Genomic DNA, 21948 nt, shown 5'->3' with positions numbered 1-21948 from the left:
GGGCGCCCACGGGGTCGCGGGGCATCGCGGGGAGGAGGCCCGGTGAAGCCAGGCGCACGGGTGACGGCGAGGCGAGGCGGCCCAGGCTCCCCGCGCGGCTCCGCGCTCCCTCCCGGCGGCCGGGCGGCTTCCCCGCCCCCGTGGCCCGGGCCGGAGCCCGGAGAGCCCGCGGCGCCGGGGGAAGGAGTTTCCGGCGGACTCGGCGCGGTGAGCTTCCTGTCCCCCTGTCGCGCCGGCCCACGCTGCCGCTCGGGACGCGGCTCGCCCGGAGCCCCAAACCTTCGCCGGCGACACCTCGGCCCCATGCAGTCCCGGCTCCTGCTGCTCGGGACGCCCGGCAGCCCCGGCGGCGCGGCCGCTCGGCGCGTGCGGCTGCTCCTGAGGCAGGTGGTGCGCGGCCGGCCGGGCGGCGACGGGCGTCCGGAGGTCAGACTGCTGCACGCCGGGGCGGGGGCCGAGACAGGTAACCCGGGCTCCCCGCGCGCCCCCGCCTCGCCCTGCCCGCTGCCGGGAGGGAGCGCGGCGCTCGCTGCTGTGTGCGCGGGGGACGCGGCTCGCTCCTGGCCTCGTTCAGTAGCCCGAGGGTCTGCACTCGGGTTTGGACGCCTTGGAACAGTGCTTTCTCCCCCCGCACTGCTGCTTTCGCCTCGCTCCCCCCCACCCCCACCCCGATTCCGACTTGACTTGATCGCAGTTCACGCAGAGGTTAAAGCAGCAGCCCTCCGAGGTGGTTGAAAGCCAAACTTGACCTTGCTCTCCGATCTCAAGGGCCTGGAAGCCGATTTGACCCATGTTCCAGCCAGGGCTGGTGGGACATTGTCGCTAAAGACCGTCGTTCGCGGTGTTTTAAATGTATCCATGAGCCTTCCCAAGTTTTGCAGGAGTTTCCTTTCTCACAGGTTCACCTTCTCTTAGAGCGGAACATTACAACTCTAGCTAACCCCCGGCCCCCCCGCGGCAATTGAGGTCACTGAGACAGGGAACAGTGGGTTGCCGGAGATCACAGCAAACGGGACTGCACTGGAATCGCACGCTCTGATTTCTAAGCTCAGCATTTTTTTTTTTTTTTTGCTCCATCTGAACTTGTTTTAGGGATCTCTCGCGTGTTGAAGTTAGAGCATTTGTTCTGGTTAAAGGAAGGCATGTATGTATATTGTTACTGCTCTTGATTGGAAAGTGATTCTAGGCAAGGTTTTGTCAGTTATTGTGGTTCAGAATAATGGAGGTTTCCACTATGAAATTGTAGGTTTTATTGTTCCTCTTGCTTTCCTAGTTTTCCGAGCTCCAAATAATTCTCCTTGCCAGGAAATGAGGGCGTTTAAGTCCCATACATTTCATTCATTCATTCATTCATTCATTCATTCACTGAACAAAAATTTTTTTCCTGTTATGTCACATTTCGCCCCTTATCAATTATTATGACTTCTAGAGTATTTGTTTATTCCTTCATTTTTTTTTTTTGTTCCTTGAGTTTTTGTTTGTTTGTTGCTCCTTTGTCTTAGAAGGCAAAGGTCAAGGGTAGGAGTGTAGCATAATCTGCAACTTGGATTTGGAGTTACTGTGGGTTGCAGTCCATTTCTGCACTGTCTAGATATGGAGATTTGAGGGTAGGTTACATAATTTTGTGACCCAGTTTTCTTAATTATAAAATGAGGATAAGGAGAGTATATCTGATAGGGTTGTTGTGAGGATTTAATTAGTTAATAGAATCCTTGGCACATATTAATGTTCAATAAAGTAAGCTTCTTTATTATTCTTAGTATACGTATTTTAAGCTGTTTGAGAGTTATTCTGTTTCCTGGGCTTTAGAAGAACTGAACCAGTTCCTTGTAGGTTGAGAACTATCAGAAGTATCTGGGTATGCAGACAGAACCGAGTTAATTCATGTGAACTTTCTCAAAAAGGAAAAAATGTTCTTTGTATAGAATAATACATGTTGGTTATAAAAACGTTAGAAATCCATGTGGGTGTGAATTTTTACAGTCTGTATTTATATAGGTATTGGTGATTACTTGTAAATGTCCTCAAAATTTGTGTTATGTCTGCAAATCAATGTATAAGCTTTGCTTCAAATGTGAGAGACATGGACACATTGCAGACAACATATTAACTTAAATTCAGTCTTTGACTCTGGCATATCCATGAGGACTAGGTATGAGGACTATGGATAAATGCAGCTGGGAACTCACCAGAAATCTGGACTCAAGTAAGGACAGCTTTGACCCAGGTAAACAGGAGGCAAACTCTTGGCTACCTTGGGCCATGATGATGGCCATCAAGGTCAGAGTGTCCCATTTTTAAATCAGAAGTCATACATAGGAAAATGTAAGACCACACAAAGCAGTGTGCCTTAATGCGCTACAATTCAGGTTGGAAAACGCTCTCAGGGGCACTCACAATGTGAACAGTAATTCTTACCTCCTCTCTGCATAGAATTGACCCTGCTTTCTATTATGTAGTTTGGAAAAAGAGCAACAAGGTACATAAAACAATAAATGCAAGTTATATGCTGTTCTTATTTTGTCTGTACTGTATGCCTGTCTTACTTATCAACACTTTGTATCTCATAAGCATTCAGTGACTTATTATGTTAAAGTTCATAAAGAGAAGGAGCAGGAGAGGCTGGACTTGCCTTGTTGGCTTTCAAGATAGGAGCTTTACAAAGCCTGGTGAGCAGAAGGAAGAGGGGGTCATTTATGTTAAGAAAAAAAAAATCCCCAAGCCCATAGTTTTTTATCCCTGCCTATCAGATACTCTTAGTATCCATAATTTTTAAATTCTTTGTATTTCTTTACTTCATAGTAGTATTGTATTTTGGTTTTAGGAACAAAGAGGTTAACAAGGAGGTTAGCTACTACAAAGAGTTTTCAATACAAATTATTGTAGTGTTTTCACAGATGGAGCCTAGCAAGTTGTTTCAGTAGGACTCTGATGCTGAATATGTCCAGATATACTATAGATCAAAATCAAATGATAAACTGGGAAACGTAACTTTATAAATCCATCATGACATACATAGTGCTGTCCTTTAACACCATTACTATTATAGGAATTCACTATTTTATCTTTATGATTTTTGTGTATGAGTAATTTTTTAATAAAAATATTTACTTTTTAAAAAAGAAATCTATGTTCATTGTAGAAGAGCAAAAAATAGAGACAAATCCCCTAAAACATAATGCTCCCATACAAACTCATAATTGTCAACTTTTTGGTGTTAATCCTATCAGATTTTATAATATATTATTTATTTTTTTATACAAACACATATTTCTTTTTTTAAATTGGGGATCATGTGTGTTTTATAATTCTCACTTAGCCTATTACAAACATATTAACAGTGATAAATATTATTATACATGATTTTTTATACCAATTTTCCATTCTTGGATATTCAGGTTGTCTATTTTTAAATATATAAACAGTGCAATAAATATCTGACTATAAACATTTTTGTGATTTTTAAGATTATATTCTTGGGGTAAAATAGAACTGATGATTTTGGGGTTGGGAAATACAGAACTGGGGCTTCAACTGAGAAATATGGTATTAAGGGAAAAACTATATTATGGTTCAGGTCTTAGCACTAGGTTAACTTTGGGAAATTATTAACTACTTTGAACCTGCAGCAGGCTAGTTTGACCCTGAGAACATTGTGATCCTATTGCGTATTAAAGAATTTAGCAATACAATTCCAGAACAATTATAACTTAGTAAATCGTTGGGAAGACCTATATTAAAAACATGCAGACTAATATGAAAATTGCTGATATGTTTGGTTTTCTCTCAGTCTAAGTTTTGTATTTTAAAAAAGGTGACAGTCAACCAGGGGTGATTCCCCTCCCCCTGGGAACATTCTGCAATATCTGAAGACATTTCTAGTTGTCATACCCAGGATAAAGAGGGTGTTACTACTATCTAGTGGGTAAAGGCCAGGGATGCCGCTAAACATTTTATAATGCACAGGACAGCCCTCACAGTTATCCTATCCCATATTTCAATAGTGCTGCTGTTGAGAAACCCTGATCCAAAGCAACTTGTTTGTCAGAGCTGCAAGTCATTGAATTGTGAGCTCATTTGATAGTTTTGAATATCCTAAAGTATGTATATTCTGTAATTTATAATTTTGAGTGGATTAAGAACATTAAAAGCACATTTTAGATGGGCTACCACAGATGTATCTGAGATATATAACTGAGAAAAGAGTTTTTGAGACTGGTAAAGATATTAACACTATAACAACTTTAAAATATCTGAGGAAAATATACAGATTTCTCATGGGTTAGCTAACAATGAAATAAAAACTATCATAAAAATAATTTAGGAATTATTAGGCACAAACAATATTAAATACAATTCTGACAATGCTATATACTGAAAAATTTGTTATTGATTAAACATTGAAAGAATAAAATCTTTTTGGTATTCAACCCATGTTGATGGCCACAAAGGAAAACAGAGTTTTAGATGAAATACTTGGTAAAATTCTATATGGACAAAAAGTTATTCACTCTAAAATAATGCTTTAATAAAATGTACTGTATAAAAATTGGTAATGGAATCTTTTGGCTTAATTTTTTTTCTGAAAGCTAATTACTTGATGACAATTTATAAATGTTAATATTATTCTGCTTACAATGTTTGTTTTCAGAATATCCACAGGGACAAAATGTCCTATATTGCTCTTTGAGCATTTATCTTCTTTGTAAAATAGGAATAGGTACATTTGCTTTGCCTGCCTTTACCTTATAAAAAACTAGAGGCCCAATGCACGAAATTCACACACTCATGCGGGGGAGGGAGGGAGGTCCCTCAGCCCGGATTGCAAGAGGGAGCAGGCCAGGCCGAGGGACACCACCTGTGCACTATCGGGGCCGGGGAGGGACGCAGGAGGTTGGCCAGTCAGGGAGGGACCACGGGAGGGCTCCAGGGCTTGTCTGGCCCGTCTCACTCAGTCCTGATTGGCCCGACTCCAGCAGCAAGCTAACCTACCAGTAGGAGCGTCTGCCCCCTGGTGGTCAGTGCATGTCATAGCAACTGGTCGACCGGTCGACTGTCTGCTCCCTGGTGGTGAGTGCACGTCATAGCAAGTGGTTGAGTGGTCTTAGCATATCGTTAGCATATTACACTTTGATTGCTTGAATGGCCGACCAGACAACCAGACACTTAGCATATTAGGCTTTTATTATATAGGATGTTTAGCTAGCAATCATTTGATTTTAAGTGACAGATATGTGCACAGAAAAATGCATTGATTGGTTCACAAAGGTGGGGAAGTCCAGTGACTTCAGGCCAGGCTAGATGCAGGTTGTTCAAATAGCTTTAGGGCTTGAGCTCTCTCTGCTTTCCCCATGGTCTTTCTACTTTCCATTCTCCATTTATTAGATCTACTGTTTTTGTTCTGCTCATTTAAATGTCTGGCAGGCTTTTTTCAAGTGGTAGCAGTGATAGCCTTTTGGAGCAAGACTTTCATTGTCCTTACAATTCACAGTGTCAGAAGAAGAGAGAACATTTTTTCCTGTGAGCTCTGACAAAAATCCTGGAGAGAACTTTTATGGGCCACGTTCATGTGCCCATCTCTAAAATACAGTGGCCTGAGGCTGGAATGTTCTTGTGCAGGGTACTTACTTTTGGAGTTTTAGGTTTAGGAATAAAGGTTGGGATGAGTGGTATAAACTACTCAAACCAAATGGGATGGGTTCTCCACTGGAGGAAGGGATTCTGTCAAAAGAAAGGGGAAAGAGCTCTGGCCGGTTTTGTTAAGTGGTTAGAGCTCCAGCCTGAGGACCAAATGGGTCCAGGTCCGGTTTTTGGTCAAGGGTGTGCAGGCCTGATCCCAGCCTGGGTCCAGGTGTGTTCAGGAAGTAACTGATTGATCTGTCTCTCACACATCTATCTTCTCTCTCTCTTTCTCTCTTTCTCTCTCTCTCTCTCTCTCTCTCTCTCCTCCTCCTCCTCCTCCTCCTCCTCCTCCTCCTCCTCCTCTTCTTCCTCCCTCCCTTCCACTCTCTCTAAAAATCAATGGGGAAAAAATTTCTTGGGTGAGGATTAATTAAAAAAAAATTTAAAAAAGAGAAAGAAAGAGGAAAGAATATCAGGTATGTAAAATAAAACAGCTGTTCATTAAAATTACCTAAAAATCAAGTGAATAAGGTCTAAATGGGCTTGGTTAAGATTAAGTGTTACATAAAAGGTACTATTAATTATCTTATATATAGAGATTTTTCTATAAACCTTTAGATAAATCCCCTTAAATTAGGATTATTGTATGTGATAAAACCAAGCCTTGTTATTTTAAATGTGGCCTTAAATTTAATTTCATTTGGAAGGTTTTATCCTTTGGATTCTTTTCAAGGTTTTTTTTTTTTTTTTTTTTTTTAAAATAAGTCCTCACCCAAGGAGTGAGGATATTTTTTCCATTGAATTTTTTTTAGAGAGAGTGGAAGGGGAGTGGTGTTGTGGGGAATAGAGAGAGAGAGAGAGAGAAACATCAATATGAGAGAGACACATTGATGGGTTGCCTCCCACATGCACCCACACCGGGGCGGGGATCGGACTTGCAACCCAGGTATGTGCCCTTGACTGAAATCAACCAAGACCTTCTGGTGCACAGGCTGACGTAACCACTGAGACATGCCAGCCAGGGCTGGATTCTCTTCAGGGTTTTTAATTCTCAAGTACATATGCTTCATGTCTGAGTAAAACATATAATTTAATTATTGGTAGTAGTGTTTATGTGACAGTTTGTATACTGTACAGCAAGCATGTCAAACTCAAAGGCTAACACGGGCCAAATAAACAAGGTTTAAGTTGATATGGGCCGCAAAAAAACCAAAAGCTTCAATTTTTATAGAAATGTAGGTTTATTTCAATAGAGACATGCTGAATACAAAGGGCTGAAATAAATGAGTAATCGTTAACATAAAATAATAGAGCATTTTAATAAAAATTAGTATTTCTAATTGCACATTAACTTACCAGATACTGAATGACTGCACAAATTAGTAAGCGTAACGGAAATGAACCTATTTTTCTTGTTCTCCGAAAGCAAAATATTTCCTTTGCTCACACCAAACAAGTCGGTCCAAGACTAATGATGTGGCAATCAGCTGCTAAAATATTCGCTATTAGTATTAGTGGAGAGAAATGGTACGCCTGAGCGTAGGGCGCATAAGGGAAATGAATGCAACACGATTATAGTAATCAGTCACTAGCGAACGTTGTAGATCGTTAATAATAACTAGAGGCCCGGTGCACGAAATTCGTGCATGGGTGGGGGGGTCTCTCAGCCCGGCCTGCACCCTCTCCAATCCGGGACCCCTCGGGGGATGTCCGACTGCCTCTCGTAATCCGGGACTGCTGGCTCCTAACCACTCGCCTGTCTCCCTGCCTAATTGCCCCTAACCCCTCTGCCTGCCCGCCTGATCACCCCTAACTGCTCCCCTACTGGTCTGATCGCCCCTAACTGCTCCCCTGCTGGCCTAATCACCCCTAACCACCTCTGCCTCGCCCTGCACCTGCTTCCCACGATTCCCTCCTCCGGCCGGTTGCAGGCACCCGGACCCAGGCTTCCCTCCCTCTGGCCGGCCGCAGGCACCCAGGACCTGGGCCGGCTTCATCTGGGATGGCCACAGCCACAGGGGACTGTGGGCAGGCGGCTTTGCCTGGGCCACAGCCGCAGGTGCCCAGGACCATGGGGCGGGCGGCTTGTCCGTCTCCTGGGCCGCAGCTGCAGGCGCTAGCGCCTGGGACTGTGAGGCAGGCAGCTTGTCCCTCTCCCAGGCCGCAGGTGCAGCCGCTGGCTCCCAGGACCGTGGGGCGGCTGGCTTGTCCCTCTCCTGGGCCACAGCCTGGCTGGTCCCCATTCCTCTCTCTCGAGCTCATTTGTGCCTGGCTGGTCCCCATTCCTCTCTCCCAAGTGTTGAGTGTCTGAGCTGTTATGATGTGATGGCGTGAGGGTGTGATGTCCATTTGCATATTAGCTTTTTATTATATAGGACTAGAGGCCCGGTGCACAAAAATTTGTGCACTGGGGGTGGGGAGGAGAGGGGGGTCCCCCAGCCCGGACTGTGCCCTCTCGCAGTCTGGGACCCCTTGGGAGATAATGACCTGCTGGCTTAGGCCTGCTCCCGGGTGGCAGAGGGCAGGCCCAATCCCTAGGTATAGCCCCTGGTCAGGCTCAGAGCAGGGCCGATTGGGGAGTTGGGGCGCCGCCCCCTGTCATGCACAGAGCAGGGCGGATCGGGAGGTTGCGATGCCACCCTCAGTCACGCTCAGGGTAGGGCCGATAGGGGGGTTGGGGCACCGCCCCCTGTCACACTCAAGGCAGGGCCGATCAGGGGGTTGGGGCGCTGCCCCCTGTCACTCACAGAGCAGGGCCGATCAGGGGGTTGGGGCGCTGCCCCCTGTCACAGAGCAGGGCCAATCTGGGGGGTTGGGGCTCCGTACCCTGTCACACACAGAGCAGGGCGGATCAGGGGGTTGGGGCGCTGCACCCTGTCACACTCAGGGCAGGGCCGATGGGGAGGTTATGGCTCTACCCTGTCACACACAGAGCAAGGCCCGTGGAGGAAGGGGGGGTTGGGGCACCGCACCCTGTCACACACAGAGCAGGGCCGATCAGGGGGTTGGTGCGCCGCACCCTTTCAAACACAGAGCCGCAGGGCGATCAGGGGGTTGGGGAGCTCCCCCCTATCAGGCACAGAGCAGGGCCGATCAGGGGGTTGGGACGCCTTCCCCTGTCACAAACAGAGCAGGGCGGATAGGGAGGTTGTAGCCCCGCCCCCTGTCACACACAGAGCCGCAGGACGATCAGGGGGTTTGGGCGCTGTCCCCTGTCACGCTGATCCGGGTGCCGGGAGCCTCGCTGCTCCCCTGATCCCGGTGCAGGGAGGCATATTACCCTTTTACTATATAGAATAGAGGCCTGGTGCACGGGTGGGGGCCGGCTGGTTTGCCCTGAAGGGTGTCCTGGATCAGGGTGAGGGTCCCCACTGGGGTGCCTGGCCAGTCTGGCTGAGGGGCAGAGGGCCGTTTTCAGGCTGGCGGGTGACTGAAGCTCCCAACTGCTCCTTTTTTTCTTTTTTCTATTCGGGCCAGCTTTAGCTCTGAGGCCTCGCTGCTGAAAGCAGATTTCTGGCCTTTACCTTCTGTATTTGATACAATGTTGCAGTCCGGCTGGCTGAAGCCCAGCTGACTGAGAGCCGGTTTCTAGGGTTTTGTTTAGCTTCTATATTTGCAACATAGTTGCTTAGAGTTGCAGCTGAGAGGCCGGCAAGTTAGGCGGGGAACGTTGGAGTTCGCCAGTCACTGGAGCAAGCAAGCCTCCCTGTTCCCTTCAGTGCATGGCTGCCGGCCGCCATCTTGGCTGACAGTTAATTTGCATAAGGATATGCTGATTAGCCAATGGGAAGGGTAGCGGTCGTACACTAATTACCATGTTTCTCTTTTATTAGTGTAGATTATGTATAACAGGCTATTGTAAAAATTAAGTTACAAAATTTTTGTTTATTATTTTTTATGTCTGTTTATATATTTATTTTTTTAATATTTCAAGAAAAACAATCTTAATAATGTTACATGCAGTAAACCTTAATATCTCAAGAAAAATGATTTTAAATATAATAATGTTACATGCAGTAAACACCAATTATTTAAGAAAAACAATCTTAAATATAATATTAAATGCAATAAACATTAATATTTCAAGAAAAAAAGGATATTAAGTATAATAATATTACCAAAACTATACTAACATAGTATGACATCACAAAAGTTGTAGGAAATATTAAAAATCTGCAAATAACTGGGTTACTTCTATTATATTCTAAAATAGTTTTTTTCTCTGGCTCTAATTTTGTTCATCAGTTTATGTTGTTCATTATATTCCACATATCAGTGAGATCATGTGATATTTATCTTTCTCCGACTGGCTTATTTCGCTTAGCATAATGCTCTCCAATTTTATCCATGCTGTTATAAATGGTAAAAGTTCCTTCTTTTTTATAGCAGCATAGTATTCCATTGTGTAGATGTACCACAGTCTATTAATCCATTCATCAGCTGATGGGCACTTAGGCTGTTTCCAAATCTTAGCTATTGTAAATTGTGCTGCTATGAACATAGGGGTGCATATATCCTTTCTGATTGTTGTTTCTGGTTTCTTAGGATATAGTCCTAGCAATTTTTACTTTTATTATATTTTAGTTATAACAATTTCCATTTTGAGTATTTCATATTAAAATCTTAAAAAATATTATTGCACTTAATCAAAATAGTTTATTTGTAAAAAAGGCATGCAGTATTTCTTCTGCCTAAGTTATGCTACCTGTTGTTTTATAAGTATACTAGAGGCCTGGTGCACAAAATTCATGCACTGGGGGATGGGGTTCCCTCAGCCAAGCCTGCCCCTCAGTCCAGGAGCCCTCAGTGGATGTCCTACTGATGGCCACAGTCTGGCAGCAGAGGCTTGGTGCAGCCGTCCCCATGTGTGTGTGTTTGTGTGTGTGTGTGTGTCTGCTGGGGGCCGGCCCCCAGCCCCGCCACATAGGCTCCGAGCAGTTGCCGTGTGTGTGTGTCCACTGGTGGTCTGCTCCCAAGCACATTGGAAGCTCAGAGTAGGCGCTGTGTGTGTGTGTGTGTGTGTGTCTGCTGGGGGCCTACCCCCAGCCACACCTTGAAGGCTTCGAGTAGGCGCCCCTCTCTGTTGATCTCTCAGGCTCCTGGCCTCCACTGCATGTTGTACTCTCCCTTGAGCTGTGGCCAGGGTGGGGCGCCCTTTCCTGCTGTGGTATCCCCAGGGCTACCCAGGGACGGGAGCACAAGGGGGCTGGCTGCAGACCGCCCTTTCCTGCTCCGTGATCCCTGCAGCGACCCAGGGGCTGGCACACATGGGGGCTGGCTAGAGGCCACCCTTTCCTGCTCCATGATCTCTGGGGCGATTCCATGGGCAGGTGCACAGAGGGGCTGGCTAGAGGCCACTCTTTCCTGCTCCAGGATTTCAGCAGTGACTCAGGGGCAGGCGCACACAGGGGCTGGCTGCAGGCCGCCCTTTCCTGCTCTGTGATCCCTGCAGCGACCCAGGGGCTGGCTAGAGGCCGCCCTTTCCTGATCCATGATCTCTGGGGCGATTCCACCGGCAGGCGCACATAGGGGCTGGCTGCAGGCCACCCTTTCTGCTCCGTGATCGCCCCGGCGATCCCACAGGCAGGCGCACACAGGGGCTGGCTGCAGGCTGCCCTATCCTGCACCTCGAGGCAGCTATCCCACGGGCAGGCGCACATAGAGGCTGGCTGCAGGCCGCCCTTTCCTGCTCTGTGATCACCCTGGCGATCCCACGGACAGGCGCACACAGGGGCTGGCTGCAGGCCACCCTTTCCTGCTCCGTGATCGCCACAGCGATCCCACGGACAGGCGCACACAGGGGCTGGCTGCAGGCCACCCTTTCCTGCTCCGTGATCGCCACAGCGATCCCACGGACAGGCGCACACAGGGGCTGGCTGCAGGCCGCCCTTTCCTGCTCCGTGATCGCCCTGGAGATCCCACGGACAGGCGCACACAGGGGCTGGCTGCAGGCCACCCTTTCCTGCTCCGTGATCGCCACAGCGATCCCACGGACAGGCGCACACAGGGGTTGGCTGCAGGCCGCCCTTTCCTGCTCCGTGATCGCCACAGCGATCCCAGGGGCAGGTGCACACAGGGGTTGGCTGCAGGCCCCCCTTTCCTGCTGTGGGATCTCAGGTTGCTCATCCCTGGCGGGAGGGCCTGTTGGGGGTGTGACTGCTGGCTGAGGGGCAGCAGTTCCCGCCAGTGCAGGGGGATCTCCCGAGGGAGAGCCGGTTGGGAGCCTGGCCAGTGGCAGATCGCTGGGGTCACGCCTGCCAGCCCTGGGTCGGGTTGCACAGGGGTCGCCTGCCATCAGGGTCACAGATAGCAGGCCCGGATGGCGGCGGGTCAGGCAGAATAGCGCTGTCCCATCCTGCCTGCAGTATGCAAATTAGCCGCCATCTTTGTTGGCGGTTAACCGCCATCTTGACTGGCAGTTAATTTGCATATTGCTCTGATTAGCCAATGGGAAGGGTAGCGGTTGTACGCTAATTACCATTTTCCTCTTTTATTAGATAGGATTCATTTCTCTTTGGATTAATACTTATTTAACTGAATTTATGCATAACTTCATATTTGTATAAAATGCTACTGTTTACAAAACAAAAAAATGAATTTTTAGTTTATTTAAACTTACAATTGGCTTGACTTCTGAGCATATTGAAGATGGGCTGTTCATAGAAAATAATGAACCAGAGATAATTAAGAAAACAATTTAGTTTTAAACTATAATAATTTACTTATTTATTCATTTGTCAAACATTTATTTAATACCTGCTTGATCTGAGGTATTGTTTTTGTCACAGAGGTGATTAAAATATAGGCCCTGCCCACAAGATGCTCTCATTTTGCCATGTGAGTAAATTTGGAGAGTAGGAGTAAAATAATAGATCTCAGCCACATAGGTCATGAATTTTATTTTAATATTCTTTGTATGAATATATATATATATATATATATATGGTATATATATAGTGTGGTAAGTTTCTCATGAGTGTTTCCTTAAAACTTCAAAGTCAAGAAAAACCCACAAAAAAAACAAACTTTTTTTTTCACTTACCTCCTAAAAGGATTTTGCAAATATGTATCCCTTTGAACATTTTTAGGTTGATGTCTAAAAATGTTCCTGATAAGAATAAATACTTGCAGAGGATAATGTTTCCAGTGTGTTATAAATACTGACATTTAAAAGAACTGTTACATACGTTTTTAAAGTATGTCTTTTAAATGGAATCAGAATATGCTAGTAATTTATTAGCTAGGATCTCTATTTTGAAAATAGATGAAAAGCTCTTCTGTAACTGCCAGAAAATATACATTATTTTTATCTCTATGAATTCGTATTTAACTATGCTTCTCATAATTTTAACTTAATATACTTTTATTCTTGAAAGTTTTATCATACATTTCTGCAACAAAAAATGTTTAAATGATAAAATGTTTCTATCATTACAGTTATTAGAGCACATTGTTCACAAGAACATCAAAAGGTTCCAAATTTTCATAAAAACTAAAATTTTGTAGAAACATACCTGTTGATGACATGAGTGTTGAATATTAATTATTGTGAAAAATTTTGATATAGTAATAACACTCAATTCTTTGCATACTTTCTGTTATAATAGTATGCTGATTTATTATAAAAATGTTACTTTTAATGGTCTATCAACTGTCAACTTTATTTCAGTCTTTTTCAAATTTGTAGGTAACAAAGAATCAGAAACCACTTGACTTGCATCACTTATTGAATCACTACATTAGGGAGATTCACTAAAAAGACTTTAGCAAAATGTACCAAATGGCTATGATTAATTTCTCACCTAGAGACTGCTGTTTGATCTAATGTCCATAGCAAATGCTGATAAAATAAAACCATTACTGTAGAGGAGACATAATCAATAATTGTAATATAGTATGAGAAATGTTATTATAGAAAATGAACCAGATATTTTACTAGCAGAAAGACGGGAATGGAGTGATCAATTCTTGTGGGAGGTGGAAATTGTGCAAAAGGAAAAATTAGGGAAGGTTCAGTGGGGAGGTGAAGATATTTGAAGGATAGTTGTGTGAAGGGAAAGTGGTGTGAGAGATTTGAAGAGCCTTCTAGGCTGAGGAAATAAATAATCAGTCACTGAGAATACAAGAGGTAGAGCTGGTTAGAGATGGCTGGACAGTACACAACAGAGAATATAGTGTTTGGTTTTTCTCATGTTAAAGTTGAGGTGTCTTTAATATCTAAGTAAAATGTCCAGTAGGTTATTGACAGATATGGAATTCAGGAGAGAGATCTGAGCACAGGTAGACATTTAACACTTTAATCATAGCGTCAGAGTTGGGCCATTGGCATGGATTAGATGAGTCAGGAAAGTGTAGCATGGTAACAGAAGATGGCCAAGCAAGGTCTGAGGCAGGGAGGGCAAATGCCTCGCCCATATGAATGTCATTTTCCTCTTTGCCTACAGTATCAGGCATGGCTAATTGATCACTGCCCTATTTCTTTCTTTCTTTTTTAAAATATGTATTTATTGATTTTAAAGAGAGGAAGGCAAAGGGAGAGAGGGATAGAAACATCAACGATGAGAATCATCGTTCGGCTGCCTCCTGCACATCCCCTACTGGAGATTGATCTGCAACTGGGCATGTGCCTGACTGGGATTCAAACTGTAGCCTCATAATTCATGGGTCAATGCTCAACCACTGAGTCACACCAACTCGGCTGCCCTACTTCTCAATGAGTCCAATTTCCATTCTGATTTCTTCTTTGGATTTTTTTTTTTTGGTTAATCCTCACCTGGGGATATTTTTCCATTGATTTTTAGAGAGAGTGGAAGGGAGGGACCGAGGAGGAGGAGGAGGAGGAGGAGGAGGAGGAGGAGGAAGAGGAGGAGAGAGAGAAAGAAACATCGATAAGAGAGATACACATCCATTAGTTGCCTCTTGCACACACCATGACCTGGACCAGGGATTGAACCTGCAATGGTACATGCCTTTTACTGGGAATTGAATCTAGACCCTTTGGAGCCTGGGCTGATGCTCTAACTACTGAGCAACACCAGCCAGGGCTCTTTTTTTGGATTTTCAAAGAAGCCTGTTGCTTGATATCTGAATGTTTAGAGACTTTCTAGTTGTTTCCAGATCTTTCTGTTACTGATTCCATTTTGATCAGAGAACATACTTTGTATGATTTTAGTCCTTTGAAATTTAGTAATTCTTGCTTTATGGTCCAGCCTGTGATCTATTTTGGTGACTGTTCCATGAACAGTTAAAGAGAATATGTATTCTGCTCTTGTTGAGTAGAATTAGGTTGAGTGGCTAATAGTGTTTTCATATCCTCTTTATACTTACTTCTATTCTTAATCTTAGCCAAAAGGTTAAGAAGTGATTGTCTTTACTTCCCTACCTTCTGTTTTCCCCACACCACACTCTTCTGTCAGCACTAAGAGAAATATCCTGTCTAATAAAAGCCTAATATGCTAAGTGTCCGGTCATCCATTCAATCAATCAAAGTGTAATATGCTAATGATATGCTAAGGCTGCTCAACCGCTCACTATGACATGCACTGACCACCAGGCGGCAGACAGTCGACCAGTTGCTATGATGTGCACTGACCACGAGGGGGCAGACACCCCGACTGGTAGGTTAGCTTGCTGCTGGGGTCCAGCCGATTGGGACTGAGCGAGACCAGCTGGACACGCCCTAGAGCCCTCCCGTGGTCTCTCCCCGGCTGGCCAACCTCCTGCGTCCCTCCCTGGCCCCGATTGTGCCTGGGTGGGGTCCCTTGGCCTGCACCCTCTCGCAATCTGGGACTCCTCGGGGGATGTTGGAGAACTGGTTTTGGCCCTGTCCTGCAGGCCAGGCCGAGGGACCCCGCTGGTGCATGAATTTGTGCACCAGGCCTCTAGTATTAATATATTAATCCAAATGATTTTGGATTTGTCAATTTCTACTTTTACTTTTGCCAGTTTCTGGTTCATGCTTATTCCTCAGCACCCTCTTGGCCAGGTCACCACCATAGGTTTGCTTGTCCTTCACAAAGAGTCACAGCTCCTTTTAAGAAACTTTCTAAATATACCTCCTCTGCTTGCTCTTTCTCTTGTGCCTCCAGGCTTAGGGGTGGTAGTGGCTTTCTGTTACTGCTAGTCCCATTCTTGTTGGTTTTCCTAAGCTCTGCCCAGACCTGCATACATGGTTTCTTTATTATACTGTCCTCAGTTTCTCAGTTTGAATGTACCATCTGTTTCTTGCTGGGACCCTGATTGATAAATGGATATGTTTAGGATAAGCATTTCAGTCAGTGGGAAAATCCAGTTCAAAAGGCTGAAATGAGTATGTGTCTGACATGTTTAAGGAATAGTGAGGCTGGAGTAGACTAAGTGAGGAGGACACTAGGAGGAAATGAGATTTGAGAGGAAATGGGGGAGCCTCATCAGAATAGCCTTTTAGGCCGTTGCAAAGACTGGAGGGTTGACCAGAGGACTGACGTTATTTGATTCCTATTTTATTATGATCACTGTGGCTACTCTGTTGAGAATAAACTGTAGGGTGCAAGGTTTGAAACAGGAGATCTGTGAGGAGGTGAGAGAGAATGCTGTTTAAATGAGAAAATGATTTAACTAGTAAACCTCTAACTTGGGTCAGCATTGTGATGGTAGAGGATGTGATAAAAAGTGGATGATACTGGATATATCTTAAAGACCAATTCAATGGGATTTTCTGATGGAGTATGAGAGAGAAGAGCTAAGAATGGCTGCAAGAGCCCTGGCCAGTGTGGTTCAGTTGTTAGAGCATTGGCCAGGCCACTGAAGGGTTGCAGGTTCAATTCCAGGTCAGGGCTCATACCTAGGTTGCAGATTCCATCCTCTCATGAAGGCAACCATTCGATGTGTCTCTAACATTGATGTTCCCCTCCCCGCCTCTCCGTGAGGATTAACAAATAAACAAAACCAAAAAGAATGGCTTCAAGATTTCTGGTTTGAGTAACTGGAAGGATTACATTGCCATCAGCAGAACTGTGGAATACTGTGTGGATGGAGCACATTTTGTGGGAAGATCAGAAGTTCAGTTTTTTTGTTTTATTTTCAGAGAGGAAGAGAGAGGGAGAGATAGAAACATCAGTGATGAAAGAGAATCATCGATTGTTTGCCTCCTGCACACCCCCTATTGGGGATTGAGCCCACAACTTGGGTATGTGCCCCAACTGGAATCAAACCACGAGCTCCTGGATCATAGGTCGATGCTCAGCCATTGGGCCATGACGGCCGGCTAGGCAGAAGTTCAGTTTTGAATGTTAAGTTTAAGTTGACTATTAGGCATCTCATTGTCTGTTGGTATGGATGTTTGGAGTCCTGTGGTCTGGGTTAGAGATATAAACTTGGAATCAGCAATATATATTAGTTGCACTTAAAAGCATAAGACTGGGTGAACACATCAAGGAGAGGTTATAGATAAAATAGAAAAGAGGCTAGAACTGGGACTCTGCATCTAATGTTAAGAAATTAAGAGGAAGAGAAAGCAAAGATGACTTGAGAAGTTAGTGAGGTAGGAGGAAAATAGAGGAGACAAGGGAGCAAGGAGGAGAGGGAAAGGGGATGGAAGTGAGGTGGAATCTCCTATTGTGAGTCTTGACAGGAAACAGGGTCTTGAGTCCACTCTGGAAATCACAGGGACCTGCCTCATGGCAGCAAGGCTGTGGACAGTAACTTAGGTTTGGCTAATTAAATGCCCCTACCCAAATGAATCATGAGGGAGTTACACAGAGGCTGCAGGAGCAGTCGTTCATGGCAATGTTCTTATTATAAGATGCTTCTGAAGATTTTAGACTAAAGATGAAGAATCATGATTTCTGCAGCTTAAGATAGTGTTTTTACAACTTTTTACAGGTTTGAAAAATATCAAACTAAAATTGGAAAAAGTTGTCCTCTGCTCCTGGTGTCCCACGGCGGATTTAGTGTTGCCAGGGGCAGTATCTCAGTGTGTTTCTCCTGGGGAGTGACTTTGATTGTGTTTCCTCTTGCCTTCCTGCTGTGCTTTGGACTAGATTCTGAGCCTAGGTCTCTTCAGTGACGTATGGTTCTGTGAGTTATCTACACTAATAAAAGAGAAAAATGGTAATTAGCGTACGACCGCTACCCTTCCCATTGGCTAATCAGCATATCCTTATGCAAATTAACTGTCAGCCAAGATGGCGGCCGGCAGCCAGGCAGCTGGAAGCGAACATGAGGCTTGCTTGCTCCCGTGACTGCAGACTCCAATGTTCCCCGCCTGCCTTGCAGGCCTCTGAGCTGGCAGTTTGAAACTTTGTAACAAATATAGCCGGCTGGGATCTCAGAGCTGAAGTTATACATTGTTTCGATTACAGAACGGCAAACAAACCAGGTACCTGCTTTCAGCAGCGGAAGCCTCAGAGCTAGAGCCAGAGCTAAAGCTGGCCCAGAAGAAAAAAAAAAAAAGAAAAAAAGGAGTGGTTGGTAGCTTCAGTCAAAACCGCCAGCCTGAAAGCAGCCTTCAGCCCCTCACCCAGACTGGCCAGGCACCCCAGTGGGGACCCCCACCCTGAAGGGTGTGTGACCAGCTGCAAACATCCATCATCCCCTCATCCAGGCTGGCCAGGCACCCCAGTGGGGACCCCCACCCTGATCCCGGACACCCTTCAGAGCAAACCAGCCCGCCCCCAGGCCTCTATCCTATATAGTAAAAGGGTAATATGCCTCCCAGCACCGGGATCAGCGGAGCCGAGAGGTCTCCTGGCACCGGATCAGCATGACAGGGTGCAGCGCCCAAACCCCCTGATCGCCCTGCGGCTCTGTGTGTGACAGGGTGTGTCATCCCAACCCCCTGATCAGCCCTGCTCTGTGTGTGACAGGGGGTGGTGCCCCAACCCCGCGCCCCCCCCCCCCCACGGGCCCTGCTCTGCCTGTGACGGGGTAGAGCCATAACCTCCCCATTGGCCCTGCCCTGAGTGTGACAGTGGTGGCGCCCCAACCCCCTGATCCGCCCTGCTCTGTGTGTGACGGGGCGGTGCCCTAACTCCCCTATCGGCCCTACTCTGTGCGTGACGGGGAGCTCCCCAACCCCCTTATGGGCCCTGCTCTGTGAGTGACAGGGGGCAGTGCCCCAACCCCCTGATTGGCCCTGCTCTGTGCATCACAGGGGGTGGTGCCGCAACCTCCCCATCGACCCTGCCTTGAGTGTGATAGGGGGCGGTGCCCCAACCCCCCAATCAGCCCTACCCTGAGCGTGACTGAGGGTGGCATCACAACCTCCCAATCCGCCCTGCTCTGTGCATGACAGGGGGCGGCGCCCCAACTCCCCAATCAGTCCTGCTCTGAGCCCGACCAGGGGCTGCACCTAGGGATTGGGCCTGCCCTCTGCCACCCAGGAGCAGGCCTAAGCCAGCAGGTCGTTATCTCCCGAGGGGTCCCAGACTGCGAGAGGGCACAGGCCGGGCTGAGGGACCCCCCTTTCCCCCCCCCGAGTGCACAAATTTTTATGCACCGGGCATCTAGTGCTATATAATAAAGAGGTAATATGCAAATTGACTGTCACACCCTCACAAGATGGCTGCCTACAACCAGGCCAGCAGGGGGGTTAGTGAGGGATGACCAAACAACTGAACAGTAGGTTGTGTGGGGCAACCAGGCCGGGGGGGGGCAGTTAGGGGCGACCAGGCCAGCAGGAGGGTCAGTTAGGGGTGCCCAGGTAGGCAGGCAGGGGAGCGATTAGGAGCCAGTGGTCCAGGATTGTGAGAGGGCAGTCGGACATCCCCCGAGGGGTCCTGGATTGGAGAGGGTGCAGGCTGGGCTGAGGGACACCCCCTTTCCCCGTGTATGAATTTTGTTCACCGGGCCTCTAGTTTCATATAATTGCTGTAACAGAACCTTTTACTAAGCTACTTTGAGATGGCGTTTCTGTTACAGTAGTTATATGAAGGAGATCACGGAAACCATGGTTACTTAGAGTCAAGATTAAATGAAATAACATAAATAATGTATGTATAGCCCTAGCCAGTTTGGCGCAGTGGATAGAGCGTCCTCCCACAGGCTGAAGGGTCCTGGGTTCGATTCTGGTCAAGTGCATGTACCTTGGTTTCAGGCTCAACCCTGGTTGGGGCATGTGTAGGAGGCAACCAATTGATGTGTCTCTCTCACATCAGTGTTTCTCTCTCTCTCTCCCCCCTCCCTTCCACTCTCTATCTTAAACAAATAAATAATGTATCTATAACAATATTTGCCAAATAGCCAGTACTCAATAAGTCCTGAGTAGACTAGTTCAGAGGAAAATTCTTTTGATTTGTACAAGTGAACTCTAAATATATATCTTCTGTATCAGAAAGTATACTTTTGTTTTGCACAGTGTTTCTATATTTCTGTAAATTTAACACATACCTGTAATACATTTATTCATCTACTAAAACTATTTTCCCCACAGATTTACAAAATCTTTATTTGTAAAATCTGTCTCATGGGATTATTTTGGGAATGTGTGAAGTACTTAGAAGATAGTAATCATTTAACAAGTGTTGACTGTTGTTATTATGACCATGATTTAAGGCCTTAGTCTCCAGGTATCTTACTGGCTTGAAACCCAGCAGTGTGAAAAGATGTGTCACAGCTTCTTTTAACTGAGTCTTTGAGCCCTTTCCAAATGAAGTTCCAGGTGCAGATGGTATCAATATGCCTATTTTGCTGTTGGAGAGAGCAAAGCAGAGATTGTTCAATTTAGTCTGGCACTTTAGAAGATCAGCCAGAAATTAATGTTACTTATAAAAAACTAGAACCATGTAGAAGTTATTGAGAACTTTTGCTCTGTTTTGTTTCATGTAGAATTCTTAGCATACATGCCCCTGGGCTTTTGTTCATTTTATGTACCTAGAAATATTGAATTTTGGGGTTATGTTGCTAGCGAACTTGAAGTTGTATGTAGTGAAAATAAGAACCTAAAAAGGTTGCCCAGCTGGGTGTAGCTCAGCGGTTGAGCGTTGACCCAGGAACCAAGAGGTTGCCGGTTCGATTCCTGGTCAGGGCATATGCCCAGGTTTCGGGCTTCATCCCCAGTGGGGGGCATGCAGGAGGCAGCCAATCAATGATTCTCTCTCATCATTGATGTTTCTATCTCTCTTTCCCTCTCCCTTCCTCTCTGACATCAATAAAAATGTATTAAAAAAAAAAAAAAGAACCTAAAAAGGTTGCAGATATACCTTAACCCCTGTGGATGCTTTGGATGATCCTAAACAAAATACTTCCTTCTGTATTGTTATTGACTCTATTAGTATTGCTATTAATGGGAAAATAAAGCTGGTTAATATGCATATTTTATTGTATTTCACCTTTTTTGCTAATATAGCATTTAAAATGTGAATTTCACTGATGCTTCACTTCTTTCCAGAACTTGTACTTTGGATAGAAGTTTAGAGCAGCAGTTGCCAATCTTTCGGACCTCATGGACCACCAGTGGTCTGCGGACCACCGTTGGCGACTGCTGGTTTAAAGTATAGCGTTAATGTGCTTGACAGAGACTGATGTGTGGTACATTTTGTAATATCCCTCTTTGTAGGTCAGGAGAATCATTGTTGGGGAAGGTATAGGGTATGTTTTTCTCATTTGTCTCTTGTAATGCTTGTGTTTCTTTATTCTCTTTAGGTGACACAGTTAGTATTGGAAATGTATCCTACAAGTTGAAAACTCCTAAGAGCCCGGAACTTGTGCCACAGAACTACAGTAAGAAATAGTTATTTATTTATGAATTAATAATTTTTAACTTTTCATTATGTGAATTTTTAAACATATACAAAACTAAAGAGAGTAATATAAACCTGGTGTACATATCATTTAGGTTCAGCATTTATCAGCATATACCAGTTTTCTTTTACCTGACTCTCAGTTTTTTGTTCTGGAATATTTAAAACCTGCCCCAGACATTGTACCATGTCATCCATGAATATATTAATAAAACTTTTATTTTTTTATATACTACTAGAGCCCCGGTGCATGAAATTCATGCACAGGGAGGGGTTTCCTAAGCTCAGCCTGCATCCTCTCGCAATCCAGAACCCCTTGGGGGATGTGGATGTGCGATTGCCGGTTTAGGCCTGAATCTGCTGTGGGATCGGGCTAAACCGGCAGTCGGACATCCCTCTCACAATCCGGGACTGCTGGCTGCTAACTACTCGCTTGCCTGCCTGCCTGATTGCCCCTAACCACTCTGCCTGCCTGCCTGATGCCCCTAACTGCTCACCTGCCTGCCTGATCGTCCCTAACCACTCTGCTTGCCTGATCGTCCCTAAACACTCACCTGCCTGCCTGATCGCCCCTAACCACTCTGCCTACCTGCCTGATTGTCCCTAA

At 45.6% G+C, this 21948-nt stretch overlaps 1 protein-coding gene across 1 annotated transcript in view; it reads left to right on the top strand.

Moving 5' to 3' along the window:
- The first annotated feature begins 246 nt into the window (after window positions 1-246).
- The window catches only part of VWA8 (von Willebrand factor A domain containing 8), a 386454-nt gene continuing 364752 nt past the window's right edge, over window positions 247-21948 (top strand). Inside the window, exons 1-2 of the mRNA XM_070409005.1 lie at window positions 247-463; window positions 21244-21321. Coding sequence (XP_070265106.1) covers window positions 304-463; window positions 21244-21321 — 238 coding nt within the window. The 5' untranslated portion in view covers window positions 247-303. The remainder of the gene's footprint in view (window positions 464-21243; window positions 21322-21948) is intronic.

This window comes from Myotis yumanensis, unplaced genomic scaffold, assembly GCF_028538775.1.
Source record: "Myotis yumanensis isolate MYYU_CA2020_CCGP unplaced genomic scaffold, mMyoYum1.0.hap1 SCAF_3, whole genome shotgun sequence".
NCBI classification, from domain to species: domain Eukaryota; kingdom Metazoa; phylum Chordata; class Mammalia; order Chiroptera; family Vespertilionidae; genus Myotis; species Myotis yumanensis.
The sequence above is the reverse complement of the archived record's forward strand: the minus strand, read 5'-3'. Positions and strand labels throughout refer to the sequence as shown.